The 17,079-nt window shown below is 50.7% G+C and overlaps 1 protein-coding gene across 2 annotated transcripts in view; it reads right to left on the reverse strand.

Moving 5' to 3' along the window:
* LOC141273616 (serine/threonine-protein kinase PLK2-like) overlaps window positions 1–17,079 on the reverse strand; it is a 248,236-nt gene that overhangs the window by 63,311 nt on the left and 167,846 nt on the right. For both annotated transcript variants that reach the window (XM_073685702.1, XM_073685710.1), the window contains 2 exons: window positions 15,875–15,960; window positions 7,288–7,384 (listed from right to left, as the gene is read on the reverse strand). In XM_073685702.1, coding sequence (XP_073541803.1) covers window positions 7,288–7,384; window positions 15,875–15,960 — 183 coding nt within the window. The remainder of the gene's footprint in view (window positions 1–7,287; window positions 7,385–15,874; window positions 15,961–17,079) is intronic.

Raw genomic sequence — 17,079 nt, forward strand, 5'->3', positions numbered from 1 at the left:
CAGCATAAAAAATGTGCTGAAAAAGTCTGCTTATACACAAGTATATACGGTATAGAAATATTTGAAATGGAACTTGCAATTTTTGTGACTTCATCTAGCTGCTATATATGAAAATTGTGCACATGATAGACGATATTGCCCAGCGGTTATTTGTATTTCATATGTGTTTTTTCTGGGGGGAGGGGGCGTTTTTTTTTTTTTTTTTATATATATATATATTTTTTAAAATGGCACTTGCAATTCTTGTGCTTCAGTCTAGCTGCTATAAAACAAAATTGTGCATGTGATAGATATTATTGCCCAGTATTTAGTTTATTTGTAATATGTATATGTATATATATATTTGTATTTTATTTGTGTATTTTATACATTTGGCATTTTAAGAGTCTCTGGTTTGTATAGAGACACGCAGCACAGCTGCCAATTAATGAATGTGAGCACCTGATTTGTCAGGGAACACCCTGGTGGGTGTATATAATAGCCTGTAAGTAAGATGTTTTTTATATATATTTTTGCCTGATGAAGAGGCCAAAACAGCCTCGAAATGCGTAGCAAATAAATACAACTCTAAATACAAATTTACAAAGATCACTCCTCTGTGGCATCGGTTCCTGGGCAGAGATATTGGTCACCGATTCCCATCATCCGTCATCCAAATTTCTAGACTCCCGTTGGAACCCAGTGGGTGAAGCTCCAGCCCTCAGGGAGCATTTTATTTCCTACTTGTACAGAGTTGTGCCTGTGAGCACAACCTCTCAGGGTGAGTAAGGGTGAGTAATTATCACCTTAACGTGTTCTATCCACCTTGTATGATTTGCACTATGGGCGCGTCCCCTTTTTTTCATTGTTTGTGATCCATATGTGGCACCCTGCTGTTCACAGGTACCACAGGACCCAGAAAGGGTGCATTTATGGACTTCTCCACAAGAGGCCCTCATTACAAACAGACACCTCCACCCTGCCACCTCATACCACCAGAGGGAGCCCTGTTAGGGATATATATATGGAGATATATATGGAGGGTGGAGCCAGGCAGTTCAGTCTGAGTTAGTTGGTCAGAGAGTGTGCTGCCACTGAGAGCAGTGAAGACACAGCATGTCTGCTGCTGTATTGAGGGCCCTGAGTGTGGCCGGAGGCAGTAAGGAGAGGAGAGAGGGGTCAAGGGGGCAGAGGAGCATCATAGGCTCACACCAAGACACGAACCGGACACCGGGTCCGCGCCTACAGGGTCATTTATACCCAGTAGGGATCACCAGCATACCAGGAGGACTACAAGTCCCTGGTCGACCTGAAGCTAAACCCTTGACAGGACTAGGAACCACGAAGGCCCCGGCGTCCAGGGATAGTGGTTGCCAGAAAAAGGTCCTACTAACAAGCGACAGGTGAAGGAACAGCACGACACAGAAGCTAGGCCCAGTTGCAGGCTTGCCAGGAGCTTAGAGAGAGGGAGACACGGACCAGGAGGCCTTATACCCGCTCACTGGGGAGAAGTCCTGAAGTGCACCCTTCCTACCGAGTACCCTGGACCGTACCTGACATCCGCACCAGTAAAGGTACTGAAGTGAATCCCCTGTCTCTGTCAGTTACTCCTGCTGCGCCATCTCTCCTGCACTGCAAGCCCCAGCATCACCACCATTTGCACCTACACTGCCCTGGGGGCCCGCTCCGCCTGTGTGGAGCAGAAACATCCCAGCTGACATCCCATCACCCCCAGAGGTCTGCAGCAGCGCCGGTGACCATTACCGGAAACCACAGGTGGCGTCACGAGACAAACTGTACACTAAAAACCCTTTTTAAAGAGAGACCCAGAGTACGGGCCCGGGAGCCGACTGCCGTGACATCCTAAACAAGGTAAAAGGCCCGGCTACCGAGTCCCCTATATCCCCCTGGGTGACACACAAATGTAGCACCCTGAGGATTCGGCTGCTACAGGGGTATTACGCCTCAAGCCAGAGGTGTGGTATTCCACTCCCGGGTAAGGATGGAGTGTGGAACTGAGCTCAGTAGGCTGCATGCACTACATACATCCCATTTCCGGGGGACAGACCAATGGTACTCCCACTAGAGAAATGTGCAGGTACGACAGTGTCTGTCCCTGGCTGGAGTGGGAGGGGGGGTGGAACATCCCAGTAGTGTAGGGGCAGATAGGGGGAGCAGTCTGGGTAATGCTAGGAGCTCATTGGGTGCTGGTCACCTGAGCTCACACATAGAGGGAGTATATAAGGTGGGAACCATCTTAGAACAGGGTCTTTTGTAGAGGTTTTGGTCAGACAAGCAGAGCAGCTCCAAGGCCCAGAGAGAGAGAGGAGAAAGAAGGACCCAGAGGGGGAGAAGAGAGAACTCCAAGAACCCAAGATTAGATCAGAGGGTGAAGAGTTGGCACAAGGGTACCGGATCCCAAGCTGGTGGAGGGCACTAATCCTTAGCCAGAGACCGGAGGTCGTGGGCAGGATCTGCCACGACCACCCACTAAATCCACCCGGAAGGCAAACCAAGAATAGGGTCAGGGAACCCAGAGACAAGGGTTTACCAACAAGAGGCCCGAGGGAGCCGGACTTAGGTGGATCCCTGGTGGGGAAGGCCAGAGAGAAGGACAAGTCAGAAAGGGAGCTCAGGACCACGCTCCAGAATCACCTGGGGGTTGGCCGAGTCCAGGACCTGGTGGACGCAGCACGGCTCGGGTGGTCACTCAAGGCCGGAGTGACCAGCACAACAGCAGTAAGTAAAAACCCTGAACTGCACAGCCCGGCTCTGAGTTTCATTACCATCCTCACTGCACCTCCACAACCACCATCCTCTGCAACTGACCCCCTGAGGCTATACCCCTCCCGTTGGGGGTTATACTACCTGAGCTGCACACACATCACCAGCCTCAGCGGACCCTGCTGCAGCGGCGGCCGTATTGACCGCAATTCAACGGGTGGCGTAGTCGACACTAAAAGAACATCCAGTAACATCTGTAGGACTGCCACACACTGAGCTTGACACCCTGGGCACGGACCGGGTCACCGCCACTCGGAGACTACAACCCCCATCTGATCCGGCTCCGGGTAATCCCCCAAACAACACGGGCCCAGGGGGCGCGTCAACTTTGGCGTAGTCGGCAGGATCACGTGCCCGCAACAACCGGGTACTGCGTGCCTGAAGAAAAGTTCACCGTTACCTTAAAAAGAAGTCTCCCGCCGGTTCCGGAGGGTCCCCGCCAACGGACCCCATCACAGGTCGTTTCCCGCCGGTTGTCCGCCATTTGCAGCTTTTTCCCGCCATCCATGGAGTTTCCCGCCACTGGGAGACGATTCCCGCCATTTCCAAAGATTTCCCGCCTTGGAAGAGCGGACGCCATTATGGGCGTGCCAGAGGGTGGCAAGAGGCCACCTCCCATCGTGGGCCAGGTCGAAGAATGGCGCCAAAAGCGGAAACCGCGCCCACCAACAGAGACTGTGATGCTGGAAGTGTCCATCAGCGTAAGAGAACTGCCCCTGGAACTGACAATCACTAAGTTGCCCCGGGACCACCCTCAATGTGGGCGGAGACTAAACAAAAGAACGAAGATGGGTGCCGCCTGGAGCAGTCTGGAGAGAGCGCACCCGGAGACAAGACGTCTGGAGAGGAGTCCAGAGAAAGCCTACCCGGAGATGGAGGGAGAGTCAGGCAGCACCGACCCAGTGGTCAGGAGCCTGCTACAAGCCACAACCCCACTAGGCCTAGTGGAGGTCCTGGCACAGCTCCCCCGAGACCGGGAGTGTGCGCAGACTGCGCTGGAGGGCCTCGCACGAAGGATGGCCCGGGTGCAGCGAGAGACGTTGGCGGAGTGGAGCCGAGAGATGGCCCAGCAGACTGAAACCCGTCAGCGGAGCACGCCACCCGAGACGAGGAGACAGACCGCCTCTGAGGATGGTGCAGGAGGACTCAAGGCCGGAGACGGCGCCGAGAAGGGAGCCGAACGGACGGAGGCAGGTAAAGGGGACGTCTCTACCCCGAGCCGGGAAACCGCGTGCCTGCCCCAGCTCCCCGTCGCAGAGCCCGAAATTCCCCCTGCCGTGCCCGTCGCTGCATCGTCACCGCCGCAGACTAGGCCTCAACCGGAAACCGCGGCCGCGACCCCTGTGACGTCACGCGCTTCGACCCTGAGCGCGGCAAAGCAGGAAATACCATCGGCCTGGTCGCAAGGCCTAGTACACCCGGGCGCCGCCATTCCAACAGCGCCCCCTACCTCCGCGGAGCCACCAGCCTGGTCGCAGGGCCGAGTAATCCAGGGCGCCGCCGTTCTTACGGTGCCCTTTGCCTTTAGGGTGCCCCAAGCCTGGTCGCAAGGCCTGGTCAACCCGGGCGCCGCTACCATCAACGCGCCCTCAACATCTAGAGTGCCGCACCTGGGTGAAAATCTATTTGCCCAGCATACGTGCCCGGATGGGCAGCCCTTTGTATGGCCCCAGGAGTACATTCAGCTGGAACTCCAGAGAGCAAGGCCCATGTGCGAGCCCCTGATTCCGGCTCCGAAGCCTGTAAAGAGGACCTCACCCCCGCTGGAGGAGGCACAGTTTGAGTGGGACCCCACCGGAGAAGACCTCATGGGGTTCACTCAGGAGACTCGGGCGGCCGCAGCGGAGCGTGCAGAGTGCTGCCGCCAGCAGCTCGAAGTCTTCGAGAAGGAGCGGAGAGAGAGGCGGGTCCGGGAACAGCAAGCACAGATAAGGAGCGCGGAGCAGAAGAGCCGGACCAGGAGGAATCCCCGTGCAGCTCATGGTCCCCCTTCCACCGGGACTGTGATAAAATTCAACATGCAGCATGGGTGGGGCTTCATTAGAGACCATCATACCCCCGGCGACGTCTTTGTGACCCGCAGAGACGTAGAAAGCCATCTGCCGGAGGGACACAGAGGTCGTGACCTGTATGTAGGGGACGAGGTCACCTTCACCCGGCACAAGTGTGCCAAAGGACCCTACGCCCTCCATGTGCATCGCCTGACGGAGGAGGAGCTGCGGTGTGAGGAGGAGCAAGAGGACCCGGACGGGTCTGAAACTGAAACCAACCAACAAGAAAGAGCAGGAGGACGCCGTCGTTGAAGTACGGTAGAGAGAGACTGTATAAAGTTGCCCGTCGGGGTACCAAGAACTGTTACTTATTTAAAATATGTTCCCCGTTGGGACAAAGTGTGAACTGATGCCCGTGTGTCCCTAGTTCCTAATACCTGGCCGAGGACTGAGAGCGGCCATATCCCCTTTGTATATAGTTGCGCTTCCTAAAGCGCCCCCTACTGGTTTTATAGGAAAACCATTTTTCTTCAAGAGACTGTCGCACTTTACCCGGTCACAAGTTGCACCGTGACCGGAGGAACCAGAGACAGGAATGTTTATAAGAATGTTATTTATATGAAAAGTTTATTGCTGATAATATATGTGATGTTTTATATGTTTATATGTTGATGTTTATGAAAAATAATTGTATGTTTTGGATGTTTGTTCTCTTACAGCCCGAGGACGTGCTGTGATTTACCAGGGGGGAATGTAGCACCCTGAGGATTCGGCTGCTACAGGGGTATTACGCCTCAAGCCAGAGGTGTGGTATTCCACTCCCGGGTAAGGATGGAGTGTGGAACTGAGCTCAGTAGGCTGCATGCACTACACACATCCCATTTCCGGGGGACAGACCAATGGTACTCCCACTAGAGAAATGTGCAGGTACGACAGTGTCTGTCCCTGGCTGGAGTGGGAGGGGGGGTGGAACAACCCAGTAGTGTAGGGGCAGATAGGGGGAGCAGTCTGGGTAATGCTAGGAGCTCATTGGGTGCTGGTCACCTGAGCTCACACATAGAGGGAGTATATAAGGTGGGAACCATCTTAGAACAGGGTCTTTTGTAGAGGTTTTGGTCAGACAAGCAGAGCAGCTCCAAGGCCCAGAGAGAGAGAGGAGAAAGAAGGACCCAGAGGGGGAGAAGAGAGAACTCCAAGAACCCAAGATTAGATCAGAGGGTGAAGAGTTGGCACAAGGGTACCGGATCCCAAGCTGGTGGAGGGCACTAATCCTTAGCCAGAGACCGGAGGTCGTGGGCAGGATCTGCCACGACCACCCACTAAATCCACCCGGAAGGCAAACCAAGAATAGGGTCAGGGAACCCAGAGACAAGGGTTTACCAACAAGAGGCCCGAGGGAGCCGGACTTAGGTGGATCCCTGGTGGGGAAGGCCAGAGAGAAGGACAAGTCAGAAAGGGAGCTCAGGACCACGCTCCAGAATCACCTGGGGGTTGGCCGAGTCCAGGACCTGGTGGACGCAGCACGGCTCGGGTGGTCACTCAAGGCCGGAGTGACCAGAACAACTGCAGTAAGTAAACAAACCCTGAACTGCACAGCCCGACTCTGAGTTTCATTACCATCCTCACTGCACCTCCACAACCACCATCCTCTGCAACTGACCCCCTGAGGCTATACCCCTCCCGTTGGGGGTTATACTACCTGAGCTGCACACACATCACCAGCCTCAGCGGACCCTGCTGCAGCGGCGGCCGTATTGACCGCAATTCAACGGGTGGCGTAGTCGACACTAAAAGAACATCCAGTAACATCTGTAGGACTGCCACACACTGAGCTTGACACCCAGGGCACGGACCGGGTCACCGCCACTCGGAGACTACAACCCCCATCTGATCCGGCTCCGGGTAATCCCCCAAACAACACGGGCCCAGGGGGCGCGTCACATATGTAACACTGAACCTCTAGTACTGATATTGCTGCTAGTATCATTTACTTTGATTAGGCCAGAACTGCATTTCCCTGCACAGACAGATAACCAGAGTCAATGTGCAGGAGAGAAACAAAAAAAAAGATGCAGCGTAACACCAGCCACTGCATACTCTTCATTTTAGAATATGTGAGTGTCCCATAGGTCAGATAACACAAAATAGAAAAATTGCATATTCTAGACATTAAATTAGATCATAAAATCCCTTTAATGGCCTGGTGGACCTAATATATCTAGAATATATAAATTTTTTTATTTAGAGTACACTGTGACTGTGAAGAGGGCTCCAAGTAAATGTACTGGACAGACAATGGCCCCAATTCATGACTGCTCATCAAATCTTGCTCTAGTTCTTCACTGGAGTAAGATTTGTGGCAAGCTGCACATTGAGGTACATACCACTTTGCGCCTTGCTTCATTAAGAGGTGTGCAACTCTTAATGAATCAGACACCTCACACACCAGTCTTGAGAAATTGGGGCCAATGTGCCTGCAAATTCTAAACTTAAGCTATGTTAAGATTTTCCAACTAGTAAAATTCAGGCTCACTCTGGGAGGTCGACCTACTCCTGTCGTTCATTCTTCCTTTCATTAGAATGTTCAAAGATTCTTCACAGTCTCTTACTTTGTCTTCTACTTTTTCATCCTGTCAAAAAAGAGGTCAAGAGTTCATCCCTTTTGCTGTACATTTTATAGTAGACCTGGGCAAACTGCAGCCTCCGGGCCACATCTGGCTTTTTGGCTGTTCCTGTCCAGCGTATGGACCAGTATAGCCAAAAGGTTGGAAACTGGGGCATACTGCTCATCAGTTGGGATAGCCTGGCACCGCAAGACCAGTGTCTTGATTTCAACAATTGTGGAATAGGGAGCCATTGGCTTCCTGATCAACTATTCAGACTGTGTGTCCAAGTGTCAGTGCAAAAGCATGATGACATCACGAGATTGTACAGTACTGGCAGCTTGGAGCTTCAGTCCACACACAGCACAGACTGGATCAGCGCATCGATGGAACGGGGCTGGGTGAGTAGTATTTATGTTTCGCTTTTTATTGTCATTCAGTACTTGCAGGGTGAAATTGTAGGGGCATCATGTTGTGTCTGACTGTTGACTTCTTACTGTGTGACCAGCTTTGAGTGGGGTGCATCATACTATGTGTGAGAAGCTGTGGGGTATCATATACTATGGGAGGCTTAGAGGACATCATGCTCTGCAAGGGGGCTGGGAGGGCATAATACTATGTGGGTAAATGTGGGAGCATCGCAATGTGTGGGGTTGTGAGGACATCATGCTGTGTGGTGGCAATACTGTAATACTGCTTGAGGGTCTATGGGGTAGTGACTGGGGGCAGGGCATTGTGGGGGGGGGGACTGATGATCAAGATATAAGGGCTGAATAACAGGAACAGCATGATTTATAAACTTTATAGAAAACTGTAATGATAGGTTTTGATTAGCTGCTACTGATAAGAACACGTGTTACAATAAGCCCTACTCTAACATGTATTAGCAGTAGCAGTTAGTCAGACTTAAAAACCTGTCTCCAAGAAATTGCGGGCCAGTCTGCAGGCACTATGTTTTAGAGCAGAGGGAGCTGAGTAGATAGATATACAATATAGTTTTGTGAGAAAAGATTCAGTATAACTTGTGTTTTAATCATTCCAATCTCTGTTCTTTCTGGGATTTTCAGTCCAGCAGGTGGACCTATCAGTGATAGCTTTCTATGTACAAGTGTGCTTACTACTGTTGAGCGAGCATGCTCGACACTGCTCTGTACTCGCCCGAGCATCACGCTACTCGGGATGTTCGGCAAGCACCGAGCATTTCCGGGTTGCTCGTGCAGGAGCTCGGGTCTCCGCCCTGCATGTTTGGCGCTCTTTACAGAGCCAATGAACATGCAGGGATTGCCAGCCAGTCACTGTAATGCCTCAGCCACGTTGGTTGTGGGCATTACAGTGATTGACTGGCCACACAGCGTCACCTCGAGTATTTAAAACCGGGCGCTGCCATCTTGGACACAGTCGCTCCGGATCAGACAGTGTAGGGAGAGTGCTGCTGAGTTAGGGAGAGATTTATACTGCGAAATAGGTAGTGTAGGGTCTCTAAAGCCTGCAAAATCAAACAAACAGTCCTTCTCAGGACTAATATCCATCCCAGATATCAGGCAGGCAGGCTGTATAGGAGACGCAGTGGTTATACCAACAAACACTGTATTACAGTCCTGTGTGCTGCTTTTCAAATTGCTACACTTAGCCCCAGGTCTCAGGGGCCAGGAAAAATCCTCTTTTTTTTTTTTTTTCCCTCAGTCAGACTGTACAAATACCCGTCTTATTAACCTTTTGGTATTCCCCCCCCCCCCCAAAAAAAAAATTGAGTGTGTCTGTGAGTGTTCAGACACAAATATATCTGTTCAAGGCTATGTGCCCACGATGCAGAAATGCTCAGGATTTTTTCCTGAGCGTTTCTGCATCTCCCTGGCAGAAAAAAACGCATGCGGATTGTACATGCGTTTTCCTGCCAGGGACATGTGGAAGTGAAGCGTTCTTCACTTGCATTTCCGCATGCGGGTTGACAAGCGCTTTCCAAGCGATTTTAGCATCACTTGGAAAGTGCTTGTCAACTTGGTCACACTATATAAATCCATGCAACATACCCTCCGATGGCCCGCGCTGTCTTGATTTCCTCTGTCCCGGCTGCCGGCAGCGGTAGAGTGAAGGACCTGCCGACGTCAGCGTCGCGTGACCCATCACATGACTCTGACGTCAGCGCAAGTCCTTCTTTCCATCATGAACTGCTGCCAAGCAAGGAGGAGCCGCGGGCCACCAGAAGGTAAGTATATATATTCTTTATTTTATTCTTTTTTTTACAGATTTTAGTGGTACCTGGGTCGGGAGGAGAGCCTCCTCTCCTCCACACCCGGATACCATCCGCACATTAGAACGCGCCAATTACGCAAGTACAGATGCAGTCTTGCGGAATTGGCGCGTTCTAATGCAAGTCAATGGCGGCGAAAACGCAGCACTTCTGCAGAATAATTGGTAGTGCTGCGTTTTTTTCTGCAATGATAATCCGCAGCGGAAATTTCAGCAGCATGTGCACAGCACATGCGGATTATCATTAGGGAACATGGTAGGCCTTCTACCATGCGTTTTTTAAGCGTTTCTGCAGCGCTTTTGCCGCTGCGGAAGCGCTTAAAAAACGCATCATGGGCACACAGCCTAAAAGAGTCTGGTCAGATAACTAGAACTGTGGTTTTGCAGTTCCACGGTTTAAATCTCTGTATTATCCACTTTTTTGCCTTTTTTCCATTAAAAAAAACAGTTTGAGTGTCTCGCTGACTGTTCAGACACAAATATATATGTTTAAAAGATTCTGGTGTAGGCCAGAGAACTAGAACTGTGGTTTTCCTCTTCCATGGTTCAAATCTGGGTGTAATCCACCTTTTTGCATAAAAAAAAAACAGTTTCAGTGTCTCGCTGACTGTTCAGACACAAATATATCTGTTTAAAAGATTCTGGTGTAGGCCAGAGAACTAGAACTGTGGTTTTCCTCTTCCACGGTTCAAATCTGGGTGTAATCCACCTTTTTGCATAAAAAAAAACAGGTTCAGTGTCTCGCTGACTGTTCAGACACAAATATATCTGTTTAAAAGATTCTGGTGTAGGCCAGAGAACTAGAACTGTAGTTTTCCTCTTCCACGGTTCAAATCTTCTTTTTATTACCCTTTTGCCATTGATAGTGCGAGTGTAAGCTATTTTACTTAATTTACAATGGGCAAGGCGCGTGGCAAGGGACGTGGAACTGGACGTTCTGGTGATGGTGCGTGCAGAGGACGGGGCCGTGGCCTAGGTGAAAATGTGCCACAACCAACAGCCACATCTTCTCGCTCCCAGTTCTTGACCGAATTACTAAGGAAGCACACAACAGCACCACTATTGCGAACTGATCAGTGTGAACAAATTATTAATTGGATAGCAGATAATACTTCCAGTCACCTGGGCACCACCACCTCCGGTCTCTCTTCTACACGGTCAAGTGTTAGTAGCCGTGAGTCTCGACCGCATACTCCTCCTCACCCTGATGCTCCTTCCTCCCACCATGCCGAATGTCGTCAGACAGCAACTGATCCCACAGTTAGACACTCTGAAGAGCTGTTCACTGGTCCATTTCCATATTTGGGCCCCTCGCCTCCTCCGCTTGAAGTGGTGGAAGAGGAGATCCTATGTAGCGATGGCCAAATATTTGAACAGCCACGGCCACAGGAAGGCGACGCTGGCAGTTTGTCACAAGAGATGAACAATGACGAGACACAATTGCCACGAAGTGAGCAGGAGGACCGTGGTGTGGAAGTGGAAGAGGTGGTGGACGATCTAGTAACCTACCCAACATGGCAGGAGGACACGCAGAGCGAGGCCAGCAGCACACAGGGGGAGGGAGGCAGAGTACCCCAACAGGCAGGAAGAAGCAGTGTGGTGGCCGCAGACAGAAGGCGGTCAACCGTTCCCCGTAACACCAACACGAGGGACGTTGCCAGTACAACCGGTAGGTCTTCCAGAGTCTGGAATTTTTTTAAAGACTCTGCTGATAACCCCAAAAAGGCCATTTGTACCACCTGCCAGGCCAGCATCAGCAGGGGTGACAAAACTACCAGCCTGACCACCACCAGCATGATCAGGTTCATGTCAGCAAAGCACCTGACTTTGTGGGGCGAACCCCAGGGTCCACGACCAGTGTCAGCGGGTGTCACCACTGCTTCTTCCGCTGTTGTGCGTGCAAGAGAACCCCCTGTTGTGCGTGCAAGCCAATCCCCTGTCCATACTGCATGCAAAGATGCCACCTCCTCTCAGTCTTCACTTGTTATGGCAGTTTCTCAAGAAACAGCATCCACGTCCACGTCCCACTGCAGCGTTCAATTGTCCATATCCCAGACCTTTGAACGAAAGCGCAAATTCGCAGCCAACGCCCCACAGGCCACAGTTCTAAATTCGCACATTTCACGACGGCTTGCGTTGGAAATGCTGCCTTTTAGGCTGGTGGAGACGGAATCCTTCCGCAACCCTATGGCGGTGGCTGTCCCTCGGTACTCGGTCCCCAGCCGACACTATTTTGCCCAATGTGCCATCCCCGCACTACACAAGCATGTGTCCCAAAACATCTGCCGTGCCCTCAACAACGCATTTACTGGGAGAGTCCACCTGACAACGGACACGTGGACAAGTGCTTGTGGCCAGGTACATCTCCTTGATGGCACACTGGGTAAACATAGTGGAAGCCGGGACCCAGTCGGACCTTGGGACAGAACACATCCTCCCCACACCGAGGATTGCGGGCCCTATGTCAGTCAGAGTTGCCCCCACAGTGTACAGCTCCTGCGCATCATCCTCCTCCTCATGTTCAGCCTCCATCTCAGATATCACCACATCAGTTACAAGCTGGAAGCACTGCAGTACTGCCTCAGCCAAGCGGCAACAGGCTGTGCTGAAACTCATAAGCTTAGGTGATAAACCTCACACTGCTTGTGAGTTGTGGACAGCTGTGACAGAGCAGGCAGATCTGTGGCTGAGACCTCTGAACCTACATCCAGGCATGGTCGTGTGTGACAATGGCCGTAACTTGGTGGCGGCTCTGAGGCGAGGCGAGATCACACACGTACCATACCTGGCTCATGTGCTTAACCTCGTGGTTCAGCGGTTTCTTAAATCGTACCCCGAGTTGCCAGATCTGCTCGTCAAAGTACGCCGCCTGTCAGCTCATTTTCAGAAGTCGGCAACAGCTTCCACCGCCCTTTGCTGTGTTGCAGCAGCGTTTGCAGCTTCCGGCAAACTGACTGGTGTGTGATGTCCCCACACGTTGGAACTCTACCCTCCACATGTTGCAAAGGATTTGTGAGCAGTTGTGGAGTACCAGCTGCAACAAGGCCGTCGATATTCAGGTCAGACTCCACACAGAAGACCTCAGGAGTGGACCTGGATGTCTGACATATGTACTATCCTGACAAACTTTGAGGAGTCCACCAAGATGGTGAGTGGCAATGACGCCATCATTAGCGTCAGCATCCCACTTGTCTGTCTTTTGCAGAGGAGACATTGCAGCCAGAGTATGATGAGATGGATCAAGAAGCCGTAGTGGGCGATTACACACAGCCCAGCCTCATCTCATCCCAACGTGCATTGGGGGACAATAAGGGAGAGGAGGAGGAGGAGGAGGAAGAGCAGGAGCTGGTATCATGCGCTGTAGATGGTAGTACCTGTACAACTGTCATACCGTCGGTTCAGCGTGGGTGGCCTGAGGACAGGGGGGAGGAGGAGGAGGAGGAGGAGAGCATGGTCAGTCGTCATCTTGGTGAGGACATGGAAGTCTTGCCCGTTACCAGTCTGGCACGCATGACTGACTTTGTTACGCTGCCTTAACCGTGACCCTCGCGTTGTCAAAATGTTGGGTGACAGTCATTACTGGTTGGTGACACTTTTAGACCCCCGCTACAAGGAGAACTTTCACTCTCTTATTCCTGAGGTGGAGAGGTCTACAAAAATGGGGCAGTACCAGAAGGCCCTTGCTGCAGAACTGTTAAAAAAATTCCCATCTGAACACGCTACTGGCAGAGGTCACAGTTCTTTGCCCGACCAAGGCGTACAGGCGAGAGAGACGCAACTCAAATCCAGCGGAGGCAGGGGAACACTGTCAACGTTCTGGGACAGTTTTCTGAGACCCGCCCAGCTTACAGGCCCTGAGGCGCGGGTACTCTCATAAGGAGTGGAAAGTTTCAAAAGATGGTGAGGAAGTACCTTGCCGGCCGTACCAGCGTCCTCCGTGATTCCTCTGTGCCTTTTAATTATTGGGTATCCAAGCTAGACACTTGGAATGAACTTGCTCTGTACGCCTTGGAGGTCCTGGCCCGCCCTGCCGCTAGCGTGTTATTGGAGCGTATTTTTAGTGCCGCAGGGGGAATTATAACTGATAAGCGCACGCGCCTGTCAACTGACAATGCTGACAAGCTGACCCTTATCAAAATGAACAAGGGCTGGATTGGGCCAGACTTCTCATCACCACCAAATGACAGCAGAGTAACATAAAGTCGAAACCACTGTGTTATTTCGGGAGGTGTATTCCCATGCACCGCTTCACACCCACACATGGGTATACGCTTCCTCAATTCGGCTCATTTTGCTCTTCTCCTTATCCTCAGCCTCGACCACCACTATACCACCAGGGTGACCGTGGTCCGTGTTGCCAGCATTGCAAGTTCCTCGATCCTAATTTTTGGCAGCTTTTGCTTGGAAGGCATAGGCAAAGACTATGGTAGACCCACTCCCCAATAATGGGAATAATGTTTTTAATATGCTGTACTGCATGGCTCTTGTAAGGGGCATTGCAAGTTCCTCCATCCTAATTTTTGGTTGGCAGCTTTTGCTTGGAAGGCATAGGCAAAGACTATGGGAAACCCACTCCCCAATAATGGGAATAATGTTTTTAATATGCTGTACTGCATGGCTCTTGTAAGGGGCATTGCAAGTTCCTCCGTCCTAATTTTTGGCAGCTTTTGCTTGGAAGGCATAGGCAAAGACTATGGGAGACCCACTCCCCAATAATGGGAATAATGTTTTTAATATGCTGTACTGCATGGCTCTTGTAAGGGGCATTAAAATCGTCTTGTTAAGCTACTGTGACCTACACGTCTCTTCCAAGGGTCATTGATATTGTCTTTTTATTCCACTGTAACCTCCACCACTCTTCCAAGGGGCATTGATATTGTCTTTTTATTCCACTGGGACCTCCACCACTCTTCCAAGGGGCATTAAAACCGTCTTGTTAAACCACTCTGAACTCCACGTCTCTTCCAAGGGGCATTAAAATAGTCTTGTTAAGCTACTGTGACCTCCACGTCTCTTCCAAGGGGCATTAAAACCGTCTTGTTAAACCACTCTGAACTCCACGTCTCTTCCAAGGGGCATTAAAATAGTCTTGTTAAGCTACTGTGACCTCCACGTCTCTTCCAAGGAGCATTGATATTGTCTTTTTATTCCACTGTAACCTCCACCTCTCTTCCAAGGGGCATTGATATTGTCTTTTTATTCCACTAGGACCTCCACCACTCTTCCAAGGGGCATTGATATTGTCTTTTTATTCCACTGGGACCTCCACGTCTCTTCCAAGGGGCATTAAAACCGTCTTGTTATGCTACTGTGACCTCCACGTCTCTTCCAAGGGGCATTAAAACCATCTTGTTAAACCACTCTGAACTCCACGTCTCTTCCAAGGGGCATTAAAACCGTCTTGTTAAGCTACTGTGACCTCCACGTCTCTTCCAAGGGGCATTAAAACTGTCTTGTTAAGCTACTGTGACCTCCACGTCTCTTCCAAGGGTCATTGATATTGTCTTTTTATTCCACTGGGACCTCCACCACTCTTCCAAGGGGCATTGATATTGTCTTTTTATTCCACTGCGACCTGTTTTATTGTGAGCCTGTAAAAGTGGCTTAATACCTCTGACCACGTTGTTGACAGCAGTGACCTGGGGGTCAGAAATGCTTCCTGGGGCGATCCCGATGCTGTCCCCATGTCATTTGAGCACTGTCACTATCGTTTTGGGCACTTTTTAGGTTTTCTACAGACTGCCGGGGGTGCCGCCGCAAAAATGCTCGGGTCTCCCATAGACTAACATTGGGTTCGTTGCTTGGGTCGAGCATCCGAGTATCACGGTGAGCTCGGCCCGAGCTTCGAGCACCCGAGCATTTTAGTGCTCGATCAACACTAGTGCTTACAGATACAGCTGTCAATCACTGATAGGACCCCCCAATGGGCTGAAAATCCCAGAAAGAGCAGAGATTTAAATAAATAAAACGCAAGTTAGGCTACGGCCCCACTATTAGTCTTTGGTCAGTATTCGGTCAGTATTTTTTCTCAGGAGTCGGAGCCAAAACCAGGAGTGGGTGATAAATGCAGAATTGGTGACTTGTTTCTATTATACCTTTTCTCTGATTGTTCCTCACCTGGTTTTGGCTCCCACTCCTGAGAAAAAATACTGACTGAATACTGACCAAATACTGATAGTGGGGCTGTGGCCTTAGGCTATGGCCCCACTATCAGTATTTGGTCAGTATTTGAAGAATAAAGGGTAAAAGTCAGCAGTTACATCATACCTCGCACATTTTATCTGTACTAAATGACACCAAGCTCTCAGTAGGCATAATCATGGAGCTCTTGAGGTCTTCCGTTTCTGCAAAGTCTAGAGAAATAAGAGAAATATAAAAATACATCATAAATTTATGTTCTGTCATATTAGAAATAATTCCTATTTACCAGGTCATCCATCATGACAGCACGACAGGAGGTAGTCCTACTTATCATCTAGATACAGGAAACACATGAGAGGTTAAAAGCCCACCCCTTCACCTCACCCTCAGTGTTTTTCCTGTCCCTCGCATTACTGGATGTAGCAGAGAGGGCACAGAAGTGAGAAGTTACCTGTGAGCTCAGGGGGATCGGGTGGGGGAACTGATCTCTCTTATTCCCCCTGTGAAGATGCTCCACGCTGATACCTGGGGGTCCCTCAGCCAGGTCAGATGAAGCGAAGGGAGCTCCTGACTTCGCCACGTCCCTCTTGGCTCTATGCCATGCTGATTTGCTGTGCTTCCGGTTCCGGCCTGCATGTGCGTTTCAGGGTGGAACGCACTTCAGGTGGAAGAGCAATTTTGATGACACATGCATTCCAAGGGGAATGCACGCCGGAATTACAGAAGCATACACCAGTTTGAACAGCATGGCGTGCGTTCCAGCACAGGAACGCAAGGGGATGATGTGGGGGACATCCTACGACCACCTGGATCAGGTAGAACTCTTAAAAAGGGTACTTACACAGGGGGTGTGTGCACATTCTGAAACAATGGATACCAATCGTGTTCGCTCAGAAACACCGGCCAAGTTGTCCCTGGGTAGTGTGAGTATCTCACACATCCAACATTCCACCTCTCCCTGGTAGACAGGTAGAGCAGAGTTTTGAATAAAATTCTCATGTCTCTTCCAAATGAGGATAGAGGAACCCAGAGGTCCGGATCTTCCTCACGGAAAAAGCCTAGGAAGTGCCCGTCATGTAACTCTTAACTTCCGGGCTCCTTTAAAAACAGCTTTGCTCAGATTGCATTCCTAAAATTCTTAAAGACGAACAGGTGTCATTCTTATCGGACATGCGCTCCATAATAAGAGAGGAGGTCCAGAATACGGTCTCTAGCCTTATGCCCCCCAGATACCGCAGATACCCCAGTCAGTACAGTCCTCCTCCCACCACAAGAGAGCTAGGTGGGAGATAGAGGAGTCATCTGAGGAGGGAGCATATCCCTATTCTGAC

The sequence above is a fragment of the Phyllobates terribilis genome, unplaced genomic scaffold (genome assembly GCF_046119375.1).
Source record: "Phyllobates terribilis strain yellow unplaced genomic scaffold, ASM4611937v1 Scaffold_1__5_contigs__length_1240528914, whole genome shotgun sequence".
Lineage (NCBI taxonomy): Eukaryota > Metazoa > Chordata > Amphibia > Anura > Dendrobatidae > Phyllobates > Phyllobates terribilis.